The 21,811-nt window shown below is 55.6% G+C and overlaps 1 protein-coding gene across 2 annotated transcripts; it reads right to left on the reverse strand.

The window, feature by feature from the left end:
- Positions 1–8,814: 8,814 nt before the first annotated feature.
- LOC311521790 (uncharacterized protein) lies at positions 8,815–17,010 on the reverse strand. 2 transcript variants are annotated; one of them, XM_084630374.1, is made up of 3 exons: positions 16,867–17,010; positions 12,536–12,637; positions 8,815–11,612 (listed from the first exon to the last, which is right to left on the reverse strand). In XM_084630374.1, exons 2-3 carry the CDS (start codon positions 12,600–12,602, stop codon positions 8,851–8,853), a joined length of 2,829 nt encoding a protein of 942 aa, XP_084486500.1. In that variant the 5' UTR covers positions 12,603–12,637; positions 16,867–17,010; the 3' UTR covers positions 8,815–8,850. The 2 variants fall into 2 exon arrangements, with proteins under 2 accessions (XP_084486500.1, XP_084486499.1); XM_084630373.1 differs by having other exon boundaries at positions 8,815–11,615.
- Between the last annotated feature and the right edge of the window lie 4,801 nt (positions 17,011–21,811).

A 21,811-nucleotide genomic window follows, 5' to 3' on the forward strand; every position in this document is an offset into this window, starting at 1 on the left:
AGATACACCAGCTGACAGGTTTCAGAGGAGCAGCCCTGTTAGTCTGTATCCGTAAACAGAAGGGGAGGACGCGCGGCACCTTAGAGACTAACCAATTTATTTGAGCATAGGCTTTCGTGAAATCTCCCACTGTATTTTCCACTGCAGGCATCCGATGACGTGAGCTGTAGCTCCCAAAAGCTTCTGCTCTAATAAATCTGTTAGTCTCTAAGGTGCCACAACTCCTCCTCTTCGTTGGAGTCTGTTTAAGTTTTTGGGTTGAAGAATTGCCACTTTTAGGTCTGTAATTGCGTGACCAGAGAGATGGAAGTGGTCTCCGACTGGTTTTTGAATGTTATAATTCTTGATGTCTGATTTGCATCCATTTATTCTTTTACTAGAGACTGTCCAGTTTGACCAATGTACATGGCAGAGGGGTGTTGCTGGCACATGATGGCATATATCATATATATTTCCTAGACAAATTGGAGGATTGGGCCAAAAGAAATCTGATGAGGTTCAATAAGAATAAGTGCAGGGTCCTGCACTTAGGACGGAAGAATCCAATGCACCGCTACAGACTAGGGACCGAATGGCTCGGCAGCAGTTCTGCGGAAAAGGACCTAGGGGTGACAGTGGACGAGAAGCTGGGTATGAGTCAGCAGTGTGCCCTTGTTGCCAAGAAGGCCAATGGCATTTTGGGATGTATAAGTAGGGGCATAGCGAGCAGATCGAGGGACGTGATCGTTCCCCTCTATTCGACATTGGTGAGGCCTCATCTGGAGTACTGTGTCCAGTTTTGGGCCCCACACTACAAGAAGGATGTGGATAAATTGGAGAGAGTCCAGCGAAGGGCAACAAAAATGATTCGGGGTCTAGAACACATGAGTTATGAAGAGAGGCTGAGGGAGCTGGGATTGTTTAGTCTGCAGAAGAGAAGAATGAGGGGGGATTTGATAGCTGCTTTCAACTACCTGAAAGGGGTTTCCCAAGAGGATGGCTCTAGACTGTTCTCAATGGTAGCAGATGACAGAACGAGGAGTAATGGTCTCAAGTTGCAGTGGGGGAGGTTTAGATTGGATATTAGGAAAAACTTTTTCACTAAGAGGGTGGTGAAACACTGGAATGCGTTACCTAGAGAGGTGCTAGAATCTCCTTCCTTAGAGGTTTTTAAGGTCAGGCTTGACAAAGCCCTGGCTGGGATGATTTAACTGGGAATTGGTCCTGCTTTGAGCAGGGGGTTGGACTAGATGACCTTCTGGGGTCCCTTCCAACCCTGATATTCTATGATTCTATCACATTGGTGGATGTGCAGGTGAACGAGCCTCTGATATTGTGGCTGATGTGATTAGGCCCTATGATGGTGTCCACTGAATAGATATGTGGGCACAGTTGGCAACGGGCTTTGTTGCAAGGATGGGTTCCTGGGTTAGTGGTTCTGGTGTGTGGTTGCTGGTGAGTATTTGCTGCAGGTTGGGGGGCTGTCTGTAAGCAAGGACTGGCCTGTCTCCCAAGGTCTGTGAGAGTGATGGGTCGTCCTTCCGGATAGGTTGTAGATCCTTGATGATGTGTTGGAGGGGTTTTAGTTGGGGGCTGAAGGTGAAGGCAAGTGGCGTTCTGTTATTTTCTTTGTTAGGCCTGTCCTGTAGTAGGTGACTTCTGGGAACTCTTCTGGCTCTATCAATCTGTTTCTTCAGAGGACACCATCACAGGGCCTAATCCCATCAGCCACACTGTCAGAGGCTCGTTCACCTGCACATCTACCAATGGGATCTATGCCATCATGTGCCAGCAATGCCCCTCTGCCATGTACATTGGCCAAACCGGACAGTCTCTATGTAAAAGAATAAATGGACACAAATCAGACGTCAAGAATTATAACATTCAAAAACCAGTCGGAGAACACTTCAATCTCTCTGGTCACTCGATTACAGACCTAAAAGTGGCAATTCTTCAACAAAAGAACTTCAAAAACAGACTCCAACGAGAGACGGCTGAATTGGAATTAATTTGCAAACTGGATACAATTAACTTAGGCTTGAATAGAGACTGGGAGTGGATGGCTCATTACACAAAGTAAAACTATTTTCCCATGTTTATTTCCCCTCCTGCTGTTCTTGTCAAGTGCTGGAAATGGCCCACCTTGATTATCACTACAAAAGGTTCCCCCCGCCCCCCGCCGCTCTCCTGCTGGGAATAGCTCACCTTTCCTGATCACTCTGGTTACCGTGTGTACGGTAACACCCATTGTTTCATGTTCTCTGTGTATATAAATCTCCCCACTGTATTTTCCACTGAATGCATCCAATGAAGTGAGCTGTAGCTCACGAAAGCTTATGCTCGAATAAATTTGTTAGTCTCTATGGTGCCACAAGTCCCCCTGTTCTTTTTATAGACGTACCATTGATATTTTTAAGCACACATGCTTTTTATAATCCTAATCTCTCCCCCCACACACACACACAAATAACTCACCTTTCGCACACAGACACAGTGTATTTTTAATCACACATCTGCACACTTCATAGGGCGATTCTCACGCAGGCCTGGATGCGTCTAGCTATTGCGGGCGGGGGGGGGGGGTTGCTGTCCATTTATCATGGCCCACTGCGTCTGGGCGCCGTCCGGGTAAAACCAGTCCTACTAGCAAAGCACCTGGCCGATTTCACACTGTCTCTGACACGTCCAAGTTTTGGGGGTGAAAGTTCTGCTCGCAGCACGCTTTGTGCGGGGTTTGGGGGGTTGCTTGATTTATTTGCTTAGCGAGACAAGGTGGGTGAAGGAATCTCTTTTATTGGACCAGCTTCCGCTGGGGAGAGAGACCAGCTTTCGAGCTGCCACCGAGCTCGAGGGTTATTTGCTTGGGGTTAGGTTCAGGGAGCTTTTGAATATAGGGGCCATCAAGGTTGATGTCATATTCCTATGTGGGAGAGAGAGCCAGAGACCACCACACTGCCCCCTACTGGTGGAGAATCCCAGCCGTGTCTGTGTGCACCTTACGGGTGAATCCTGCCCCCTTGCCCTCAAGGGGAGCTTTGCCCTAGATCTCTGGGCACAGATACACACTTAACACACTCCAACGTTCTGGACGTTTCTCTTAGAAAACTTTTACCAAACATCTCCCCTCTACCACCAAACAAACCAGAGTCCTCCGTCGACACCCACAGGCTGGTTACATTCCTAGAACCCAGGGCAAAGTCATTTACAAGACACTGCTCGTTCACAGAGCTAAAAGGGAGACAGTTACTAGGCGACAAATGCTACCAGGACATGAAACACACACATAAAAAAACCAGTCATTTCCAGCAGCTTAACCACACTTCTTCACGTGCTACGCGTGGCGGGTTATACGCTTTACTGGGGAGAGTAGTGAGTGTTTAGCCCTGAGTCTATAGCCAATAAGAGACACTAGACTGTAAGGAGACAGACAAGCAGGCAGGTAGAAGGGTTTGTGTGGGGCTGGATAGGTAGAAACACCACAATCTAATGAGATAGATCCTGAGAAAGTCAGACAGAGCATACAGATAGACAAAGAGACCAGAATCTCATGAGACAGACAGACACAGGGTGTATTACTGATAGAGGGAGAGCATTCATGTAGCAATTGTAATCCATGGCTCACTGTCAGAGCAGCTGTAAAATGTCCAGATCAGGCGGGCGGCGCTGAAAGCCCAACTCAGAACCTCGTTGCCCCAGAGCAACGTCGGCAAACGAGTGGTCACTGAGCACCCACCTCCTCGAGGCGGGACAGCGTGCCCTGGGAACGGAGAATCTCCTCGCCGGTCGCACACTTCCAAGCTACATTGATCTGGGTTTTCTTTTCTAAAACCCAGCTTTGTTTTTGTTGATGCCCTTTCCATAACGGGCAAAAACCCCGTCAGCATTGCTGCAAATCCGCCATGTTCTCCTTTGAGGTTTTACAAGGCTGGCCTCCGGCGGGCAACTTCCATTAGAGGGGCTCTGGCCCTTCAAGGCGCAGTATCCCTCCTGGCCACCAGTAGTGCTAGAATGGCCCCACCCCTGGGAGCTGCAATACACGTGGGTGGGAGAAGGAGATCGGTCTCTGCAGAGCAGGGCTGTGGGTAGCGGAGAGAAAGCCTAGAGCAGGAAATATAGGGCTCAATGGGAGGTCATTCGATTGAGCCCCACAGAGGTAGAGAACTAGACTAATTTTGATGGTCCAGCTGGCTTCCTTTACCCCCAGCACATGCTTTAGGGCCAGGCTGGCCTCCAGTGATTTTCGGGAGGGGATGAAATTCTGCTTCCTTTTCGCATTAGACAGCACAAATTCCCATTGACCAGTTTATTGGCTGGAGGAAATTGGCCAATTTAGGTCGACCTGGCGTGGGGACGACATGAAAGGTCGTTCTCCCCAGACACTATCCATAACAGGGCATCATTCTCCTTGGCCCATCTCCTCATGGGAGAGCTAGAGAGAGAAGCTGGGGGAAAGCTTAGCTCCATTTTCTTTGCTCTAACGATGCAAAAGCTGGAATCTCGACTGTTCTCCTCCAAACGTCTCGCCAACATTTGAAATGTCCACAAACAACTTGCAACATTTCGATCTTTTCCCATCAAAATGTCAAATGTGGTTGATTGCAATGTTCCCCCCCCCTCCCCCACACACACACAAATTCAGACTCTCAGAACATCTCAAAAGTTCACAATTCTCATCCACCTTCCAAACGTCGATCTTCTCGATGAGAATTTTGAATGTCATTGACTTTTTTCCCCACACTCCATGGAAAACTGTCGTGAAATTTTTCATCAATTTCAAATTCCAAGAAAATATTTTCAACATTTCAAATTTTGATCTATATTTTCCATCCAGATCTCATTGTAACATTTTCAGCTGAAAATGAATTGACACATTTCCCATCAGTCCTTCGTATGCCAATAATAATGGTCCAAAAGGTCCAATTTCAGTAAAAATGTTCAACATTTCTACAAAAAAAAATTTCATCCATGTTTTGAATTTCAAAATTTCTCATCAGAACTTTTAATCGTATTGAAATTTTGGCTCAAAAATTTGAATCGCACCATGTCTCATCTACAAGTCAAATTTCAGTGAAAACCTTCACCAGCACTTCAAATTCACACAAAAAACTTTCCCTGCCATTACAAATTTCCGTTGTCCATCAGAATTTCAAATGTCGTTGAAATATTTTCGTCACAATTAAAATTCCAGTGCATTTTTCATCGATTTCAAAATTTAAAACCATTTCAAACTGGGACATTTTTCATCAAAATTTCATCACTCTGAAATTTTTTCACCACAGTTTGAATCCCAACATTCTCATTGATGCCTCTCACGAAAGCTTAGGCTCAAATAAATTCGTTAGTCTCTAAGGTGCCACAAGTCCTCCTGCTCTTTTTGCGGATACAGACTAACAGGGCTGCTGCTCTGAAATCAAACATCGATGAGAAGGTGCATCAAAATGTCAAGTTTCAGTGAAAACTTTTCAGCCACATTTCAAATTTTTTTTTTTTGCTATTTTCCATCTCAATTTTGAGCACTGACAAAATTCCTCCTCAAAATATCACAAGCATTTCAACCCCAAAATTCCAGTGGCACAGCTCATTTGCATTTTTTCCATCAGAATTTTGAATCTCATTGAAATTTGCCCCCTACAAAAATGAAAATTCCCATGGCATTTTTCATCAATTTCAAATTTCACCTCATTTGCATTGACATTTCAATTTTGATATTTTCTCCCACGACAGCAAATCTCATTGACATTTTTCCCCAGTCCCACTTTGAAATGCCAGTGAAGTTTTGCATCAGTCTCCAATTTTAACAAAACAGTTTCTGTCGACCCTTTGAATGTTGATATTTGCCAGCAGAATTCTGAATCTCTCTGAAATATTTTCTATCCGCATTTCTCAATGCACGTCAATGGTTGTAAAACTTCATATCCCAGTAAAACCAGCTGTATTTCAACGAAAGTTTTCAACCAAAAAAAAAAAAAGTTTATTATAATTTCATATTTCACTGGGGTCGGGGAGTGGAACAAATGTGGGAGGTGTGGAATTCCATCCCATTTCCCTAACAGCCCCCGAAATGGACTCAAATATTTTAAAGCAGAAATACAACCCTGATCTCTTCCGAGGGGAATACATTTGTTCTGACGTCATCTCTCTGCACCAAATGGGTCATAAATTAATTATATTTATTATCCGGATTGTGGTAGCAACTCTGAGCACCAGCCATGGCCTAACACCCCCACCCTGCTTGCTGTTAAAGGGACACGATCCTTGATTTTAATATCTGGTCCTCCCCATGGCATCTCTGCCCAGTCCAGAGCAGTAGCAATGTCAGATTTCATGGGTCCTCTTCCATAGCTGGCAGAATCACACAATGTGGGACCCAGGACCAGCTGCCCCAGAGCAGAGCAGTGGGCCCATCTACCCTGGTATCCCACCTCTATCAGTGACCGTCCCAGCTGCTTCAGAGAAAGGCAGATCAACCCTCTCTCCCCCAGAGCGGACAATCCTGGAATAACTTGCCCCCAGGGAAAGGAAGATCCCACTCAAGCCCCAAGAGTTCGGACCCCAGACTAGTGTGGATTTCATTTCCCTTCCCTCCCCTCCGACTATTGCTTATTTCTGGGTGAATAATGGAGATTTCGGTTCACTGGCAGGTCTGAAAAATTGGAGGGGGAAAAAAAGCAGGTTTTGTGATCAAAATTGAACGTTTATGAAATTTTCAGCAAATCAAAAGTTGAAAAAAATCCTATCTGGGGTCAAAGAAAATGTTTTGTTTTGATTCTGAGCCTTGTTTGGTTTTTTTCACGCCTTTGAGTCGTTACTTCAATCAAACCCAGGGAGATTTTGAAACACGCCGCCCTTTTCAATCAGAGCTGTGAAGCATTTTCACTTTTTTGGGGATTGATTTTAGGGTTTTTTCCAACCGACACCATCTTCTGAAACTGACAAGAAACTGCAAAAGGTTTCACGGAATCGGTACGTTTCACCCCCCCCCCAAAAAAACTTTTGGCTGAAAAACGTCTCCCAGCTCTAGTTGTCCCAAAAGCCCCATTGACGGTCACAACTTCGAATGCCCGCATTAACCGTAGCGATGTTCAATCCTTATTTTATTTTAATTCTCGGCCCTGCTGTTCTGTAGTTGCAGGTGAAGCAGAGACTGGGGTGAAAACAATCCCTGGATCAGCTCTCAGATCCCAGCCGTTGCAGGTCGGGGGCAGGGTCCCAGCTGAGTTCCTCCCAGGCCAGGAGATGAAATACACGTGTAAGCGAGTGGCCTGCATGGGAAAGGATTGGGGGATGAGATCTCAAAGACCTTCACCAAGGATGTTGGTATATGTAGCCCCATTTTACAGATGGAGAGACTGAAGCACAGAGCGGTGACATGATCTGACCCAAGGTCACCGGCAAAGCTGGGGATAGAACCCAGGAGTCCTGGCTCCCAGCCCCCCCTGCTCTAACCACTAGACCCCACTCCCCTGCCAGAGCTGGGGAGAGAACCCCGGAGTCCTGGCTGCCAGTGCACTACCCATTAGGCCACACTGCCTCCCACGATTGACTCGAGGCCTGGAAAGGCTCCCATGCAGACGAAGAGACTTCAGCTGACTGGAGGGGTGACGTGATCCCAACCTATAAGCACCTAAATGAGGAGGTTTGTGAGAACAGAGGGCTCTTGGAGCGAGCAGACAAAGGCCAAATGGGAGAGGAGCCAAGATAAATTCAAAGTGGATAGAAGAGGAAGTATTTTGTCTCTGGGGGAGTTGGGTAACAGCCACATGGGGCTGACTCACCCAGCACTAAGATGCAGCCACCTCTGAGGCGGGGCAGCTGGGGAACAGCCGCAAAGCGACACCACCCGGGGACGGCTCACAGTCCCCCATAATGAAATCGGATCCCCCAAACAGATCCCAACATGATCTAAGTCACGTCCGTTTATTATATCTCAGCCCAATCCCCTGCAAAACCTGCCACCGCCCCCAGATCCCAGCACGAACCTCCTGCAAAACCAGCCCCTCCCCCCCCCCGGATCCCAGCATGAACCCCCTGCAAAACCAGCCCCTCCCCCCCCCCCGGATCCCAGCATGAACCCCCTGCAAAACCAGCCCCTCCCCCCCCCCGGATCCCACCATGACCTCCTGCAAAACCAGCCCCCCCGGATCCCACCATGACCTCCTGCAAAACCAGCATGACCCCCTGCAAAACCAGCCCCCCCAATCCCAGCACGAACCCCCTGCAAAACCAGCCCCCATCCCATCCCCGCCCCCTGCAAAACCAGCCCCCCCAGATCCCAGCATGACCCCCTGCAAAACCAGCCCCCACCCCATCCCCATCCCCTGCAAAACCAGCCCCCCCAGATCCCAGCACGAACCCCCTGCAAAACCAGCCCCCATCCCATCCCCGCCCCCTGCAAAACCAGCCCGCCAGATCCCAGCATGAACCCCGGCAAAACCAGGCTTCCCCAGATCCCAGCATGACCCCCTGCAAAACCAGGCTCCCCCAGATCCCAGCATGACCCCCTGCAAAACCAGCCCCCCACCCCATCCCCACCCCCTGCAAAACCAGCCCGCCAGATCCCAGCATGACCCCCTGCAAAACCAGGCTCCCCCAGATCCCAGCATGACCCCCGGCAAAACCAGATCCCCTAGAGCAACCTCTCCCATTGCCAAACCAGATCCCTGCCAAACAGATCCCCAGACCAGCCACCCCCACATCCACCAACCTCCCCATCCTCGCCCCCAGCCTCCTGCCCCAGGGCCCTCAAACCTTCACGCCCCTCCAGCTACCCATACTCCAGCAGGCACCCTCCTCCCTCCTTTGTCTACATCCCCCCCGCCCCCCCCCAAGCCCAGGCTCTAGCTATGAACTGGCCAGGTGCCCCCGGGGGCCTCACACCCTGTCCCCCACGTGGTTCTGGAGGTGCTGTAGGAGCACAGAACCCCCCTGGGAGCCTTTGCCACATTCCGGCCGCGCCAGAGACATCCCCCTGCCCCGGCGGCTGGCCACGGCCAGGCCGCGGCCCGAGGGCTGGAGGCGTGGCCGAGCCGGAGCCGAGCCGCCGGGAGGAAGGGGGTTGTCTGCCGCGTGGCTCCTCAGGCCGCGCCCGGCCACGTGGTTTCCCTGGCGCAAGAGGACGGCGGAGATCTCGGCACAGCTCTTGCGGCTCTTCTCCCCGGGCCCGGCCGGCTCCCCTCCAGCGTGGGCCTCCCGGTGCTGGGCCAAGGCTGGCGGGTCCGGGAAGCCGCGCCCACACTCCGGGCACCGGAAGGGCTTGGGGTGGGAGGCCAGGTGGCGGGAGAGGCCCACGCCCTCGGCAAAGCTCTGGCCGCAGTCGTGGCACTTGTAGGGTTCGGTGGCCGGGCGCCGGATGAGGCTGGCCATTTCGCCCGAGCCGGGGCGGCCGCCGCTGGCTGAGCCGTCAGGGAAGGGATCTGCCGCCGGCCGGCCTCTTCCACAGACGCCCAGAGCCACGTGGGACGGTTCCGCCACGGGGTGGCCTTTTTCGTGGACCCCAAGCTCCGAGCTGTCACGGACGGGCTCCCCTTCGGCGCAGCTTCCTTCGTGGGCACCGGCAGCCGAGCAGTCGTGGAAGGGCTTGGCCGGGGCGCAGCCCCTCTGGTGGGCCCCCGGAGCCGAGCTCGCCCCGAGCCCCTGCCCGCAGTCCGGGCATCTCAGCTTTTCCCTGATATGGTTCCTCTGGTGCTGGGTGAGGGCAGAGATGTCGCCAAAGCTCTGCCCGCAGTCGGGGCACTTGTAAAGCTTTTCACGCATGTGGGTGATCTGGTGCCGGGTCAGGGCCGCGCTGTCCTTACAGCTCTGCCCACATTCCGGGCAGATGCAAGGGGCATGGAGCTCCCGGTGCTTGGCCAGCGCGGAGCTATCTCCAAAGCTTTCCCCGCAATCATTGCAGATGCAAGGGGCATGGATCTCCTGGTGCTTGGCCAGCACGGAGCTATCTCCAAAGCTTTCCCCGCAATCGTCGCAGATGCAAGGGGCATGGATCTCCTGGTGCTTGGCCAGCGCGGAGCTATCTCCAAAGCTTTCCCCGCAATCGTCGCAGATGCAAGGGGCATGGATCTCCTGGTGCTTGGCCAGCGCGGAGCTATCTCCAAAGCTTTCCCCGCAATCGTCGCAGATGCAAGGGGCATGGGTTATCTGGTGCTTGGCCAGCGCGGAGCTATCTCCAAAACTTTCCCCGCAATCGTCGCAGATACAAGGCGCATGGATCTCCTGGTGCTTGGCCAGCGCGGAGCTATCTCCAAAGCTTTCCCCGCAATCGTCGCAGATACAAGTCTCCCGGCTCTCCCCGAGCCCCCCGCCTCCCGCCCCGCCGCCATGCCCTTCCTCCTGGTGCCGCCGCAGCCCCTCCTCCTCGGCAAAGCGCTGGCCACATTCGTGGCACACGTGGGGCCGCTCCTCCATGTGGATGCGCTCGTGGGTGATGAGGTTGGAGCTCTGGCTGAAGGCCTTGCCGCACTCCCCGCAGCGGTAGGGCTTCTCGCCGGTGTGGGTGCGGCGGTGCTGGATGAGGTGGGAGCTGCGGACGAAGCTCTTCCCGCACTCGGCGCACTGGTAGGGCTTCTCGCCGGTGTGGATCCGCTGGTGCCGGATCAGGGTGGAGCTCATGCCGAAGCTCTTCCCGCACTCCCCGCACCGGTAGGGCTTCTCGCCCCGGTGGATCCGCATGTGCAGGGTGAGGTTGGAGCTGAGGCTAAAGCTCTGCCCGCACTCGGGGCAGGCGTAGGGCCGCTCCTCGGTGTGGCAACGCTGGTGGCGGGCCAGGGCCGAGCTGAGCCCGAAGGTCTTGTGACAGGTGGGGCACTTGTAGGGCTCCACCCCCATGTGGAGCCGCTGGTGCTTGACCAGCGTGGCGCTGTGCCCGAAGCTCTTCCCGCACTGCAGGCATTCGTAGGGCTTCTCGCCGGTGTGGGTACGCTGGTGCTGGATGAGCTCGGAGCTCTGGATGAAGGTCTTCCCGCACTCGGTGCACCGGAAGGGCTTCTCCCCGGCGTGGATCTTCTGGTGCTTGACCAGGTTGGCGCTCTGGGTGAAGCCCTTGCCGCACTGGGCGCACTTGAAGGGCCGCTCGCCGGTGTGGGTGATCTGGTGCTGGATGAGGTCGGAGCTGCGGTAGAAGCTCTTCTTGCAGTCGCCGCACTGGTAGGGCTTCTCGCCGGTGTGGGAGCGCTGGTGCTTGATGAGGTTGGTGCTCTGGCTGAAGGCCTTGCCGCACTCCCCGCACTGGTAGGGCTTCTCGCCGGTGTGGGTGCGTTGGTGCTGGATGAGGTTGGAGCTCCAGCTGAAGCTCTTCCCGCACTCGGAGCAGCGGTAGGGCTTCTCGCCGGTGTGGGTGCGGAGGTGCTGGACCAGGTGGGAGCTCTGGGTGAAGCTCTTCCCGCACTCGCTGCAGGTGTTGGGGCGCTCACCCGTGTGGATCCGCTGGTGCCGCACCAGCTTGGACCACTGGGTGAAGCTCTTCCCGCACTCGTTGCAGATGTAGGGCCGCTCGCCCTTGCGCGGCAGCGGGGCAGGGGGCCGGGCGGAGGAGGAGGGGGGCTCGAGGCGGGGCGGGCGGCCCGCTTGGGTCCAGGAAAGGTTCTCCCACGGCCACTTGGGGTCCTGGGGAGGTTTGTCCTCTGGCGACATCCGCTCTGCTGGGGGAGAGGGAGAGAGAGATGAAAAGAATGTGTCAGGACTCCTGGGTTCCACCCCTGGCTCTGGGAGGGGAGTGGGGTCTAGTGCTTAGAGCAGGGGGGCTGGGAGCCTGGACTCCTGGGTTCTCTCCCTGGATCTGGGACAGGAGTGGGGTCTAGTGCTTAGAGCAGGGGGGCTGGGAGCCTGGACTCCTGGGTTCTCTCCCTGGATCTGGGACAGGAGTGGGGTCTAGTGCTTAGAGCAGGGGGGCTGGGAGCCTGGACTCCAGGGTTCTCTCCCTGGATCTGGGACAGGAGTGGGGTCTAGTGCTTAGAGCAGGGGGGCTGGGAGCCAGGACTCCTGGGTTCTCTCCCTGGATCTGGGACAGGAGTGGGGTCTAGTGCTTAGAGCAGGGGGGCTGGGAGCCTGGACTCCTGGGTTCTCTCCCTGGATCTGGGACAGGAGTGGGGTCTAGTGCTTAGAGCAGGGGGGCTGGGAGCCTGGACTCCTGGGTTCTCTCCCTGGATCTGGGACAGGAGTGGGGTCTAGTGCTTAGAGCAGGGGGGCTGGGAGCCTGGACTCCAGGGTTCTCTCCCTGGATCTGGGACAGGAGTGGGGTCTAGTGCTTAGAGCAGGGGGGCTGGGAGCCAGGACTCCTGGGTTCTCTCCCTGGATCTGGGACAGGAGTGGAGTCTAGTGGGCTAGACCAGTGAAAGTTGCACTCCCCCTACAGGTATAGAACCAAGGAGGTCTGACTCCCAATCCCCCTGCTCTAACCCACTAGTCCCCACTCCCCTCCCAGAGCTGGGGAGAAAACCCAGGAGTCCTGGCCCCCAGCCCCCGCTCCCACTCCCCTCCCAGAAAACCAAGGAGCCCAGCCTCAGTTGATTCCTGGACAGTCTCCAAGCTGGTCTCTCCCATTCCTTATGTGTGTGGTTACCTCCTGAGATCTCCCTTTCCTCGGAGCCCTGGAGATCCGGGACGCTCGGCTCTTCCCCTCTCTCCATCCGGGAGGTCACAGCGGGGGAAGAATTGGGATAATCTGCACATGGAGAAAAGAAAAACAGGTAATTGCACAGGGAGGAGAGAACCCAGGAGTCCTGGCTCCCAGCCCCCCTGCTCTAACCACAGATCCGCTCCTCCCCAGCCGTGGGCACCTAGAATGACAAGGATGCCTGGGTCAGGACCTGCCCTCATGGGAGAATCCCACCCTTGGAGGGGGAAGCAGGGATGGGGAGTTCCTAGGCAGGGATCAGATTAACCCTTTGCTCGACCATGTAGCTCTTTCCCTGGCTGGATCTCAAAGCACATAACCCAGGTGCAGGAGGGGCCTGTTAATCCTATTTTATAGCCGAGGAAACTGAGGCACGGAGGGCTCATTCGTGTCAGAAACTGAACCCAGGAGTCCCGGCTCCCAGTCCCCCCTGCTCTAACTCACTAGACCCCCCCTCCCCTCCCAGATCCTTGTCCCCACAGGTGTCGCTCCAGATTTACACAGAGGTCACCGAGATCCGAATCCGTCCCGACGCCTGATCCCGGTGAGAAGTGGAGTAGGTTCCCCGCCATCAGCCCCAGGAATCTGCCCTCCCGGCCTGGGTTATTCAGACGAAATTTACAGCCCTTGTCAAGTTTCCATGCAGGTTTCTTTTAATCTTCAAAGCAATTAGAGCGCATTAGCTAATTAATCCTCCCAACAGCCCTGTGAGGTAGGTATTCTTAGCCCTGCCTGACACACCAGGAGCTGAATTAGAACGATGAAGTAATTTGCCCGGGGGTCCACAATGAGTCAGGGGAAGGGTTGAGATTTCGGGCTCCAAAATCCCTGGCTGCAAGCCCAGCTCACCCTGCGTAGAGCCAGGGTCACGGAGATCAGAACCCAGGCATGACTGCATTGGGGTCGCTCCGGATTTGCACCAGGATCGCTCAGATCGGAATCCAGTCCGGACTTCCTTCAACATGGATGCAGCTGCCTCGCTTTAAATCCTCAGCTCGGGAACCTTGGACCAGGTGCTTGGTTTTTATCCCTTTAAAAGCCCGGCAAAAACTTGGCTTTTTTTTTTTTGGCCCTTGCGTCTTCAGCAACTTTAAAGCCACCTAAAAGCCTGTGGACTCTTGAGTCAATGACTCTTATGATTTAAATTACAGTAACACCATTCTGCTGGGGGTTGGACGGACCCTGACTGAGATCAGGGGCCCCTGTCGTGCCAGGTGCTGCCCTATGTAAGACCCCACTTTTCTCCCAGAGCTCAACATAGGAACCAGGAGTCCTGGCTCCCAGAGCCCCTGCTCTAACACACTGGACCCCACGCCCCTCCCAGTGCTGAGGAGAGAACCCAGGAGTCCTGTCTCCCAGATGCCCCTGCTCTAACCCAGTGGACCCCGCTCCGCTCCCAGAGCTGGGGAGAGAACCCAGGACTCCTGGCTCCCAGCCCCCGCCCCCGCTCTAACCCACTAGACCCCACTCCCCTCCCAGAACTGGGGAGAGAACCCAGGACTCCTGGCTCCCAGCTGCCCCTGCTCTAACCCACTAGACCTCCACTCCCCTGCCAAAGCTGGGGAGAGAACCCAGGAGTCCTGGCTCCCACCCCCTGCGCCCCAGCTAGAAAGATAGGTACGATAAATAGATAGATTTGGGCGAGCGCAGATTTTTCACCCCATCTCTGCCAGTTTCAGGACGGCTCCTTCCCGGACAGCCATCTACTAATTTGGGGGAGAAAAAGGGGGAAATCCGTTGCTGGTAAGAACAACGACAACCCCGCAGCCCGGCTCTGCAGTGAGGCTTTGAGCCGCGCCTAAGAGCCTAAATCCCAGAAGATCAGCCGGACAGAACACTGGCCGGCAGCGGGGGGCGCCTGCCGAATGGCGGTTGGTTTCGTGACAATCATTATTTATTATCATCGAAACATCGGGCGGGAAGGGAAGGGCTCTCCTGGGTCCTGTGGTCCGGCGCAATTGAAGCCCGTTGCTTCTTGCCCCGTGGAGCAGGAGAACAATTTATCACAATTTTGTCACCATCTGTCACGGGCTTGAAAACTGCCCTCGTCTCCCCGTTCGGTCTTCTCTCCTCCAGCCTGAAGAAAGCCGCAACCGCTCCCGGTAGGTCACGGGGTTGGGGTTTTTCCTTGCAACGGCATCACCTTGTTGACTCATATTTCGCCCCGGGGGCCTTTTGTGCAGCAGTCCCTCCTAGGCCATCGTTCCCCGCTTTGTGTCTGGGCAAGGCGTGGCTCCTGCCCGAACTTTGCACTTGGCCTTGGTCCTTACTGAATTTCATCCTATTTAAGGACCGGGCCGGGGACGCGTCTGCCTTCCTGTATAACCCAGGCAGGAGAACTCCCCTGCTATGGAGCCCAGGCCCTTGTGTTTGGTTCAAGCATCTCCCGGGAAGGCAGCCAGTCTGGACTGGGAGGCCTCAAGAGACGGGAAACCCACGCCGGCCCGTAGGAGTTTGTTCCAATGGACAGTCACCCACAGCGTTGAAAACGTGCAGTCTTATTCCCCGTGGGGACTCGTTTGGGTTTTAGCAGCCGCCCACGGACTCGTCAGCCGTCTTTCTCGGCTCAAGAGCTCGTCAGTAGCAAGGAGGGTCTCAGGTCGCCTCGAAGTCTCTCGCTCTCGGAGGCTTTCTCCCGCCCTCGCCTCATTTTGGGGGGTCCTCGACAATTCACCCACGTCCCCTAGGGTGACCAGATGTCCCGATTTTGGGGGCTTTTTCTTATATAGGCACCTGTTACCCCCCCCACCCCCATCCCGATATTTTATACTTGCTGTCTGGTCACCCTACTGCCCCCAGGACTGCCCGCGCGATTCTGCCAGCAGCATGGACGCTCTCGTTAACGTGGCCGAGGGTCCAATTTGTATCACGGGGAGCTCGGGTTGAGTGGTGTGGCTGTTATGAACCCCAATCCTTTCCAGAGTCACTGCTTCCCACGATTCAGTTCCCACTCCCCTCCCAGACCTGGGGCAACAACCCAGGCGTCCTGGCTCCCAGCCTCTCCGCTCCCCCGCACCAGACCCCACTCCCCACCCAGAGCCAGAACCCAGAAGTCCTGGCTCCCAGCCCCCCCTGCTCTAACCACTAGACCCCATTCCAGTCCCAGAGCCTAGGAGAGAACCCAGGAGTCCTGGCTCCCAGCCCCCCCAGCCCTAACCACTAGACCCCATTCCAGTCCCAGAGCCTAGATAGAGAACCCAGGAGTCCTAGCTCCCAGCCCTCCCTGCTCTAACCACTAGACCCCACTCCCCTCCCAGAGAACCCAGGACTCCTGACTTCTGGTCAGGCAATTTTGTGCGGCCCCTCCGAAGCCACCCCAAATCTGGAACCGTGGACACAAGCCCGGGACAGGGTGCGCCTGGGACAGCCTCACCAGCCTCACAGGGAGCGGGGAAACCAGCTCCCCGCCCAGCGCGTCTCCGTCCACCCACGGATGCCGCTCGCTCTCCCGGCCACCGCGCTAGACGCCGCACCACGGCACAGAAGACATCGGGGTGTATTTCAACGCAGATCAACCCCTCCTTCACCTAGGGATTAGCAATGACTCCCCCCCCCGTGGAGCAACGGAAGAGACGGGCAAAGTTTCAATCTGCACATTTCTGGGGGAACTAGCTGACTGGGTTGGGGGTCCCTGCTGGGCTCAGCTGCACTGAGCCCCCACTAATATTGCTCGGGGCGGGGGGAGGCTGGAAGCCCGGACTCCTGGGTTCAATCCCCGGTTCTGGGAGGGGAGTGGGGTCTCTAGCACTTAAAGCAGGAAGGGTCTGGGAGCCTGAACTCCTGGGTTCTTTCCCCAGCTGCAGAAGGGAAGTGGGGGCTAGTGGGTTAGAGCAGGGTGGGCTGGGAGCCCGGACTCCTGGGTTCTATCTCTTGCATTGGGAGGGGACTGGGGGCTAGTGGATTAAAGCGGGGGGGGGCGCTGATAGCCAGGATTCCTGGGTTTCCCCCCCAGCTCTGGGTGGGGAGTGGGTTAGAGAAGGCCAGGGGAGCTGGGAGCCAGGACTCCTGGGTTCTCTCCCCAGCTCTGGGAGGGGAGTGGGGACTAGTGGGTTAGAGCGGGGGCGGGGGCTGGGAGCCAGGACTCCTGGGTTCTTTCCCCCACTGTGGGAGAGGAGTGGGTTAGAGAAGGCGGGGGGAGCTGGGAGCCCGGACTCCTGGGTTCTCTCTCTTGCGTTGGGAGGGGAGTGGGGACTAGTGGGCTGGGCTGCGTCTCCCTCTGACCCCCCCGCTCACCCTCTATTGTTCCCGCTGGCTCCCCCCCGCCGGGCCCCACTCACCGCTCCGGCCGGCGCTGCCCGGGGCGGGGGAGGGCTATGCCCCCAGGCTGCCCGTGCGCAGAGCGGCCCCCATGATCCGGGCTCCCCCCCGGGGTGGCCAGGCGCCGGGCCCGGGGCTCAGGGTGACTGGCTGGCGAGCGGAGGAAGGTCCCTTTACGTATCCTGTCCCCAACCCACCCACCCTGTTACGCTACTTCCCGCTCCCGCCTGCTCCCGGAGCCAGACAGGAACACGCTCTATGGTCCTCGCCAGCTGGGCGCCGGGTTCTAGCCCCGCCTCCGCCCGGACTCCTGGGTTCTCTCCTCGGCTCTGCGAGGGGAATGGGGGCTAGTGGGTTAGAGTGGGGGGCTGGGAGCCAGGACTCCTGGGTTCCCTCCCCAGCTCTGGGAGGGTGGTTCAGAGTCTCCTGTCGGTTACACATGTGCCACCAATGGGGTTGGCCTGGTGTGCAGGAGAAGGAAGATAGACACATGTGTTTTGGGGGCACATGGTTCTGATTCCTAGATTACCCCCCTAGGCCCCACTGCCCTCCCGGACTCAGGGATAGAACCCAGGAGTCCTGGCTCCCAGCCCTCCCCCCAGATCTAACCACTAGACCCCACTTCGCTCGTGGAGCAGGGGAGAGAACCCAGGAGTCCTGGCTCTCAGCCCCCCCCCCCCAGATCTAACCACTAGACCCCACTCCCTTCGCAGAGCTGGGGATAGAACCCAGGAGTCCTGGCTCCCAGCCCCCACTCTAACTATGAGACCCCAATACCCCCCCGCCCCAAGTCAGGGATAGAACCCAGGCATCCTGCCTTAAATGCAAGCTGAGCTTGTTAGCCCATCTCCTGGCTGCACCACGTGGGGCTTGAATTCAAACACCCCCAAGTGTCAGGAGACTGAAGATAAAAAATGGCAAGGATTGGTGCGGGCGTCTGAAATCGCTCCAGTTACGCAGCGGAGAATTGAAGGGCTCAGGAAACCCCAGCCCAGAATCTGCTGCATAAGGGGATCCTTATTCGGCACTGGTGAGGTCACACCTGGAGTACTGTGTCCACTTTTGGTCCCCCCACTACAGAAGGGATGTGGACAAATTGGAGAGAGTCCAGCGGAGGGCAGCATGAATGATTAGGGGACTGGAACACATGAGTTATGAGGAGAGGCTGAGGGAACTGGGATTGTTTAGTCTGCAGAAGAGAAGAATGAGGGGGGATTTGATAGCTGCTTTCAACTACCTGAAGGGGGGCTCCAAAGAGGATGGCTCTAGACTGTTCTCAGTGGTGGCAGATGACAGAACGAGGATTAATGGTCTTAAGTTGCCGTGGGGGAGGTCTAGGTTGGATATTAGGAAACACTATTTCACTAGGAGGGTGGGGAAGCACTGGAATGGGCTCCCTAGGAAAGTGGTGGAATCTCCATCCTTGGAGGTTTTTAAGGCCTGGCTTGACAAAGCCCTGGCTGGGATGATTTAGTTGGGGATTGGTCCTGCTTTGAGCAGGGGGTTGGACTGGGTGACCTCCTGAGGTCCCTTCCAACCCTGATCTTCTATGATCCAGAGCTGGGGGCCGGCCAGGGTGTCGTGCTGGGAATGGGGGAGTCTGGGCCTGGGTCGGGCCTGGAGGTCTGTTGCCTCAGGAAATATCTCACCTTCCCTGCCCCTTGGCTGCTCCGTGGTAGCCAGTTCTGATCTCAGCACTGAAGGTGCTGCCCCCTAGCTTGAGGGGCATCTGTCTGGGCTCAAGCTCACCCCCTGCCCCCTCCTGCAGCCACGAATCCCCCTCTGAACTGAGTGGGGGGAGGGATTTCCTTAGCTCTGCTGGTGTCCAGTGGCTGCTCTGCTAGAGGGTACCAACCTGCAACCGCTGGCAGATGAGGGAGTCACTCCATTAGCTCAGCTGCTCTCCAGTGGCTTGTGTGCTAGAAGGTAACAACCTGCTGCCACTGCCAGATAATGGAGTCACTCCTTTGGTAGCTGCTTCAGTTGATGGCGCTACTCCTCCCGTGTCATGGCTCCACTGAGCGGCTCATATGCTGGAGGACAACAACCTACTACCAGAGCCGGAGTCCACATCCACTTAGGGATATAAACTGAGCGCTCCAGATTTCCTTCCTTCCCCCATCCTGTCCCCACTGGCATCACTCCCACTCCCTCTCCAGCTACCGCAAGGATCAGCAAGGGAATAGTGAATGCCAAAGTCGGCAGGCAGAGATCGAGAGGCGCAAGGAAGTTGATGCTCAGAGCGGTGGGCTCAGGCTCCCTGCAGGCCGAGGCCGGGTGGCTGCATTGGTCACAATCAGAACAGCTCCCCCATCTCAAGGCAATCGGCTCAGGCAGGAGTCAGTTACCCCTGGAACTTTATCTCCCAGGGTTGAAGGAGAAACTGATTATACCAGTCTGGTCTTTCTTTGATGCAATCCTGTTTATTTACAAAGGGCAGACACAAAGTCCTGTCTTCCTGACCCGAAGGAGATTCAAAACAGCAGGAGACAGTTTCTTTGCTTACAATCCCATGCCTCCTTCCAGCCAGCGCTCTGCCCAAAAATCTCACCCTGAGCTTTTTCTCAGGGGTCCCGCTACCAGTGCTTTTGTCAAAATGAAACACTTTGATCGCCCTGAAACCAAATGTGCTTTCGGAGAGAATTCCAAAAGTGTAGACACTTGGTGGAATCTCTCCATCCTTCACGGGAATCGCATTTCTGTGCCCACATAAACCCCTTTCTGCAGTGGCAGCACTAGAAGGGAGGGGGGGTCTCTCCACATTGGTGTCTGTAGTGGGATCCCTTGCCACTCTGGAGCACCATGTGGTGCGCTGTCAGTTCTGAGCACTGGGTGAATCCCGAGCCATAGTCGGGGCAGAGATGGGGTTCCCCTGCAGCCTGCCGGTGGCTGAGGTATCCTTGGTGCTGGAGGAGGTTGGAGGGACGGGGGAATTCATCGGTAGGCATCCCCCACGATCATGGGACATGTGTGCCAAGCGTGCTGCCGTGTACGTCTTCCTGGATCCCCAGAACGTCCCACACGGCTGCTGCTCCCTTGGGATGCTGGGCTACGTCCTCTTGGGCTCTCCCCAAGAACGTCTGGCGCAGATCCTTCCCCCCGCACCATGCAGAAATGCAAATGCATCAACACAGACTCTGTCTTTATTGGCAACCCCACTGACACCAACAGAACCAGGCCAGAATCTGATCTCGGAGACTCCGGCATGAAGCCGGTGCGACCCCATGGACGCGAGGGGGGCCGGGGCCAGACTCTGATCTCCACCGATGAGCCCAGCATGATTATCCCACCCCTGCACAGGCCACAAGGCCCATCCGCTGGGCACAGAGGGCTGAGTGGAAGGGGAAAGCGGTGGTTTTGTTTCCTACGTACAGGCAGGGTCGGCCGACAACATCCCAGGAGGTGTCTGAGCCACGGAGAGGATATTCTGGACTTGTGCTTTGGCCGAGCTCAGCGGATCTGCTGACTTAGGAGAGGGAAGACGCGGGGAGAGCTGAGAAGGCGTCAGATGAACTGGGGAGCAGGAAAGGGGAACTCCAAGCCCAGGCTGGCGGCCGAGATGGGGCCACGGGCAGTCATGCCTAGTGGCTAGAGCAGACCTCAGGCCCAGGGGTCAGAGCAGGCAGCGGTAGCCAGGAAGAGGCACCCAGGGCCAGTGGCCAGATGCTGGAGCCGAGGAATGTGGCCCGACAACAAGGCACCTCCCCAGGCTGGACTCAGGAGACGGGTCTGACGTCCCTGGGGAGGAGCAGCGTCCAGCTCCCCAGCCTCACGGGGCCCTTGCCAGGCTCTTCCCTGGCCCTGATTTCTGCTGACGAGGTGCCACTCGGCTAGAGAGGGGAAGGATGGTTTTGATGCCTGCTGAGACCCCAGCTAATTCTCTCCTCTGACCCCCCCCAACCCCATCCAGCCCCATAAGCCCTTAAGGCCCCTTGCAGCACATCTCCCCAACCCATATACCTCTCCAAAAGAGTCGGACTCCTCTCCCAGAGCCAGGGATGGAACCCAGGAGTCCTGGCTTCCAGCCGCCCTGCTCTAACCCACTAGACCCCACTCCCCTCCCAGAGCCGGGGAGAGAACCCAGGAGTCCTGGCTCCCAGTGCCCCCTGCTCTATCCCATTGGACCACACTCCCCTCCCAGAGCCAGGGATGGAACCCAGGAGTTCAATCCCAAGCTGCAGGAGGGAGTGGGGTTTTCCTCAATCCGGGGGGGAGGGGGTCAGTACAGCACCTGATGTAACAGGGCCCCCAATCTCAATTGAGGGGGTCGGTGCAGCTCCCAATGTGCCAGGGCCTCTGATTTTGGTTGGGGGTGGTCAGTGCAGCGCCCAACACAATGGGGACCCTGATCTCAGTTGGAGGGGGCCAGGGCAGCACCCGGCATGATAGGTCCCCCAATCTCAGTTGGGGGGGGAAACAGTCCAGCGCCCACCACAATGGGGCCCTGCTCTCCAAATATTATAACACACTTAAATTAAAACAATGTATAAAAGAATTTACAATCAATGTATTCTTTTAGCAGAGCTTGTCAAACACTTGCACCAGGTTGGCCTGGGAGGGTGTGGGGTGCCTCCTGGGGGGACTCAAAGCCTTAGAACTCAGGGTGTATTCTCCTGCTTTTTTCGGGCAGCTAGACAACAGCCACTAAAATTAGATATTTTTAAATCAGCACGTCTGGCTAACTTGCATCAAAGAGTTTTAAAAGAGCTGGCTGAGGAGCTTGCTGGATGGTCAATGCTGATTTTCAATAAGCCGGAGGGCACCAGGGAAGTTCCAGAAAGACTGGAAGAAAGCTAATATTGTGCCAATATTTAAAAAGGGTAAATGGGGAATTGTAGGCCTGTTTTCCTGACATCGATGCTGGGCAGAATAATGGAGCAGTTGATACAGGAATCCATTCATAATAAATTAAAGAAGGGTCCTATAATTAATGCCAATCACCATGGGTTTACGGAAAATAGATCC

The sequence above is a fragment of the Lepidochelys olivacea genome, assembly GCF_965140295.1.
Source record: "Lepidochelys olivacea isolate rLepOli2 genome assembly, chromosome: 6".
Lineage (NCBI taxonomy): Eukaryota > Metazoa > Chordata > Testudines > Cheloniidae > Lepidochelys > Lepidochelys olivacea.

Excerpts from the sequence above, each read along its gene's own strand:
- LOC311521790 (XM_084630373.1), bottom strand. The coding sequence starts at position 12,602 with ATGGAGAGAGGGGAAGAGCCGAGCGTCCCGGATCTCCAGGGCTCCGAG. Across the intron at positions 11,616-12,535 it reads GGAAAGGGAGATCTCAGGAG|CAGAGCGGATGTCGCCAGAG; the intron begins GTAACCACACAC and ends CCTCTCCCCCAG.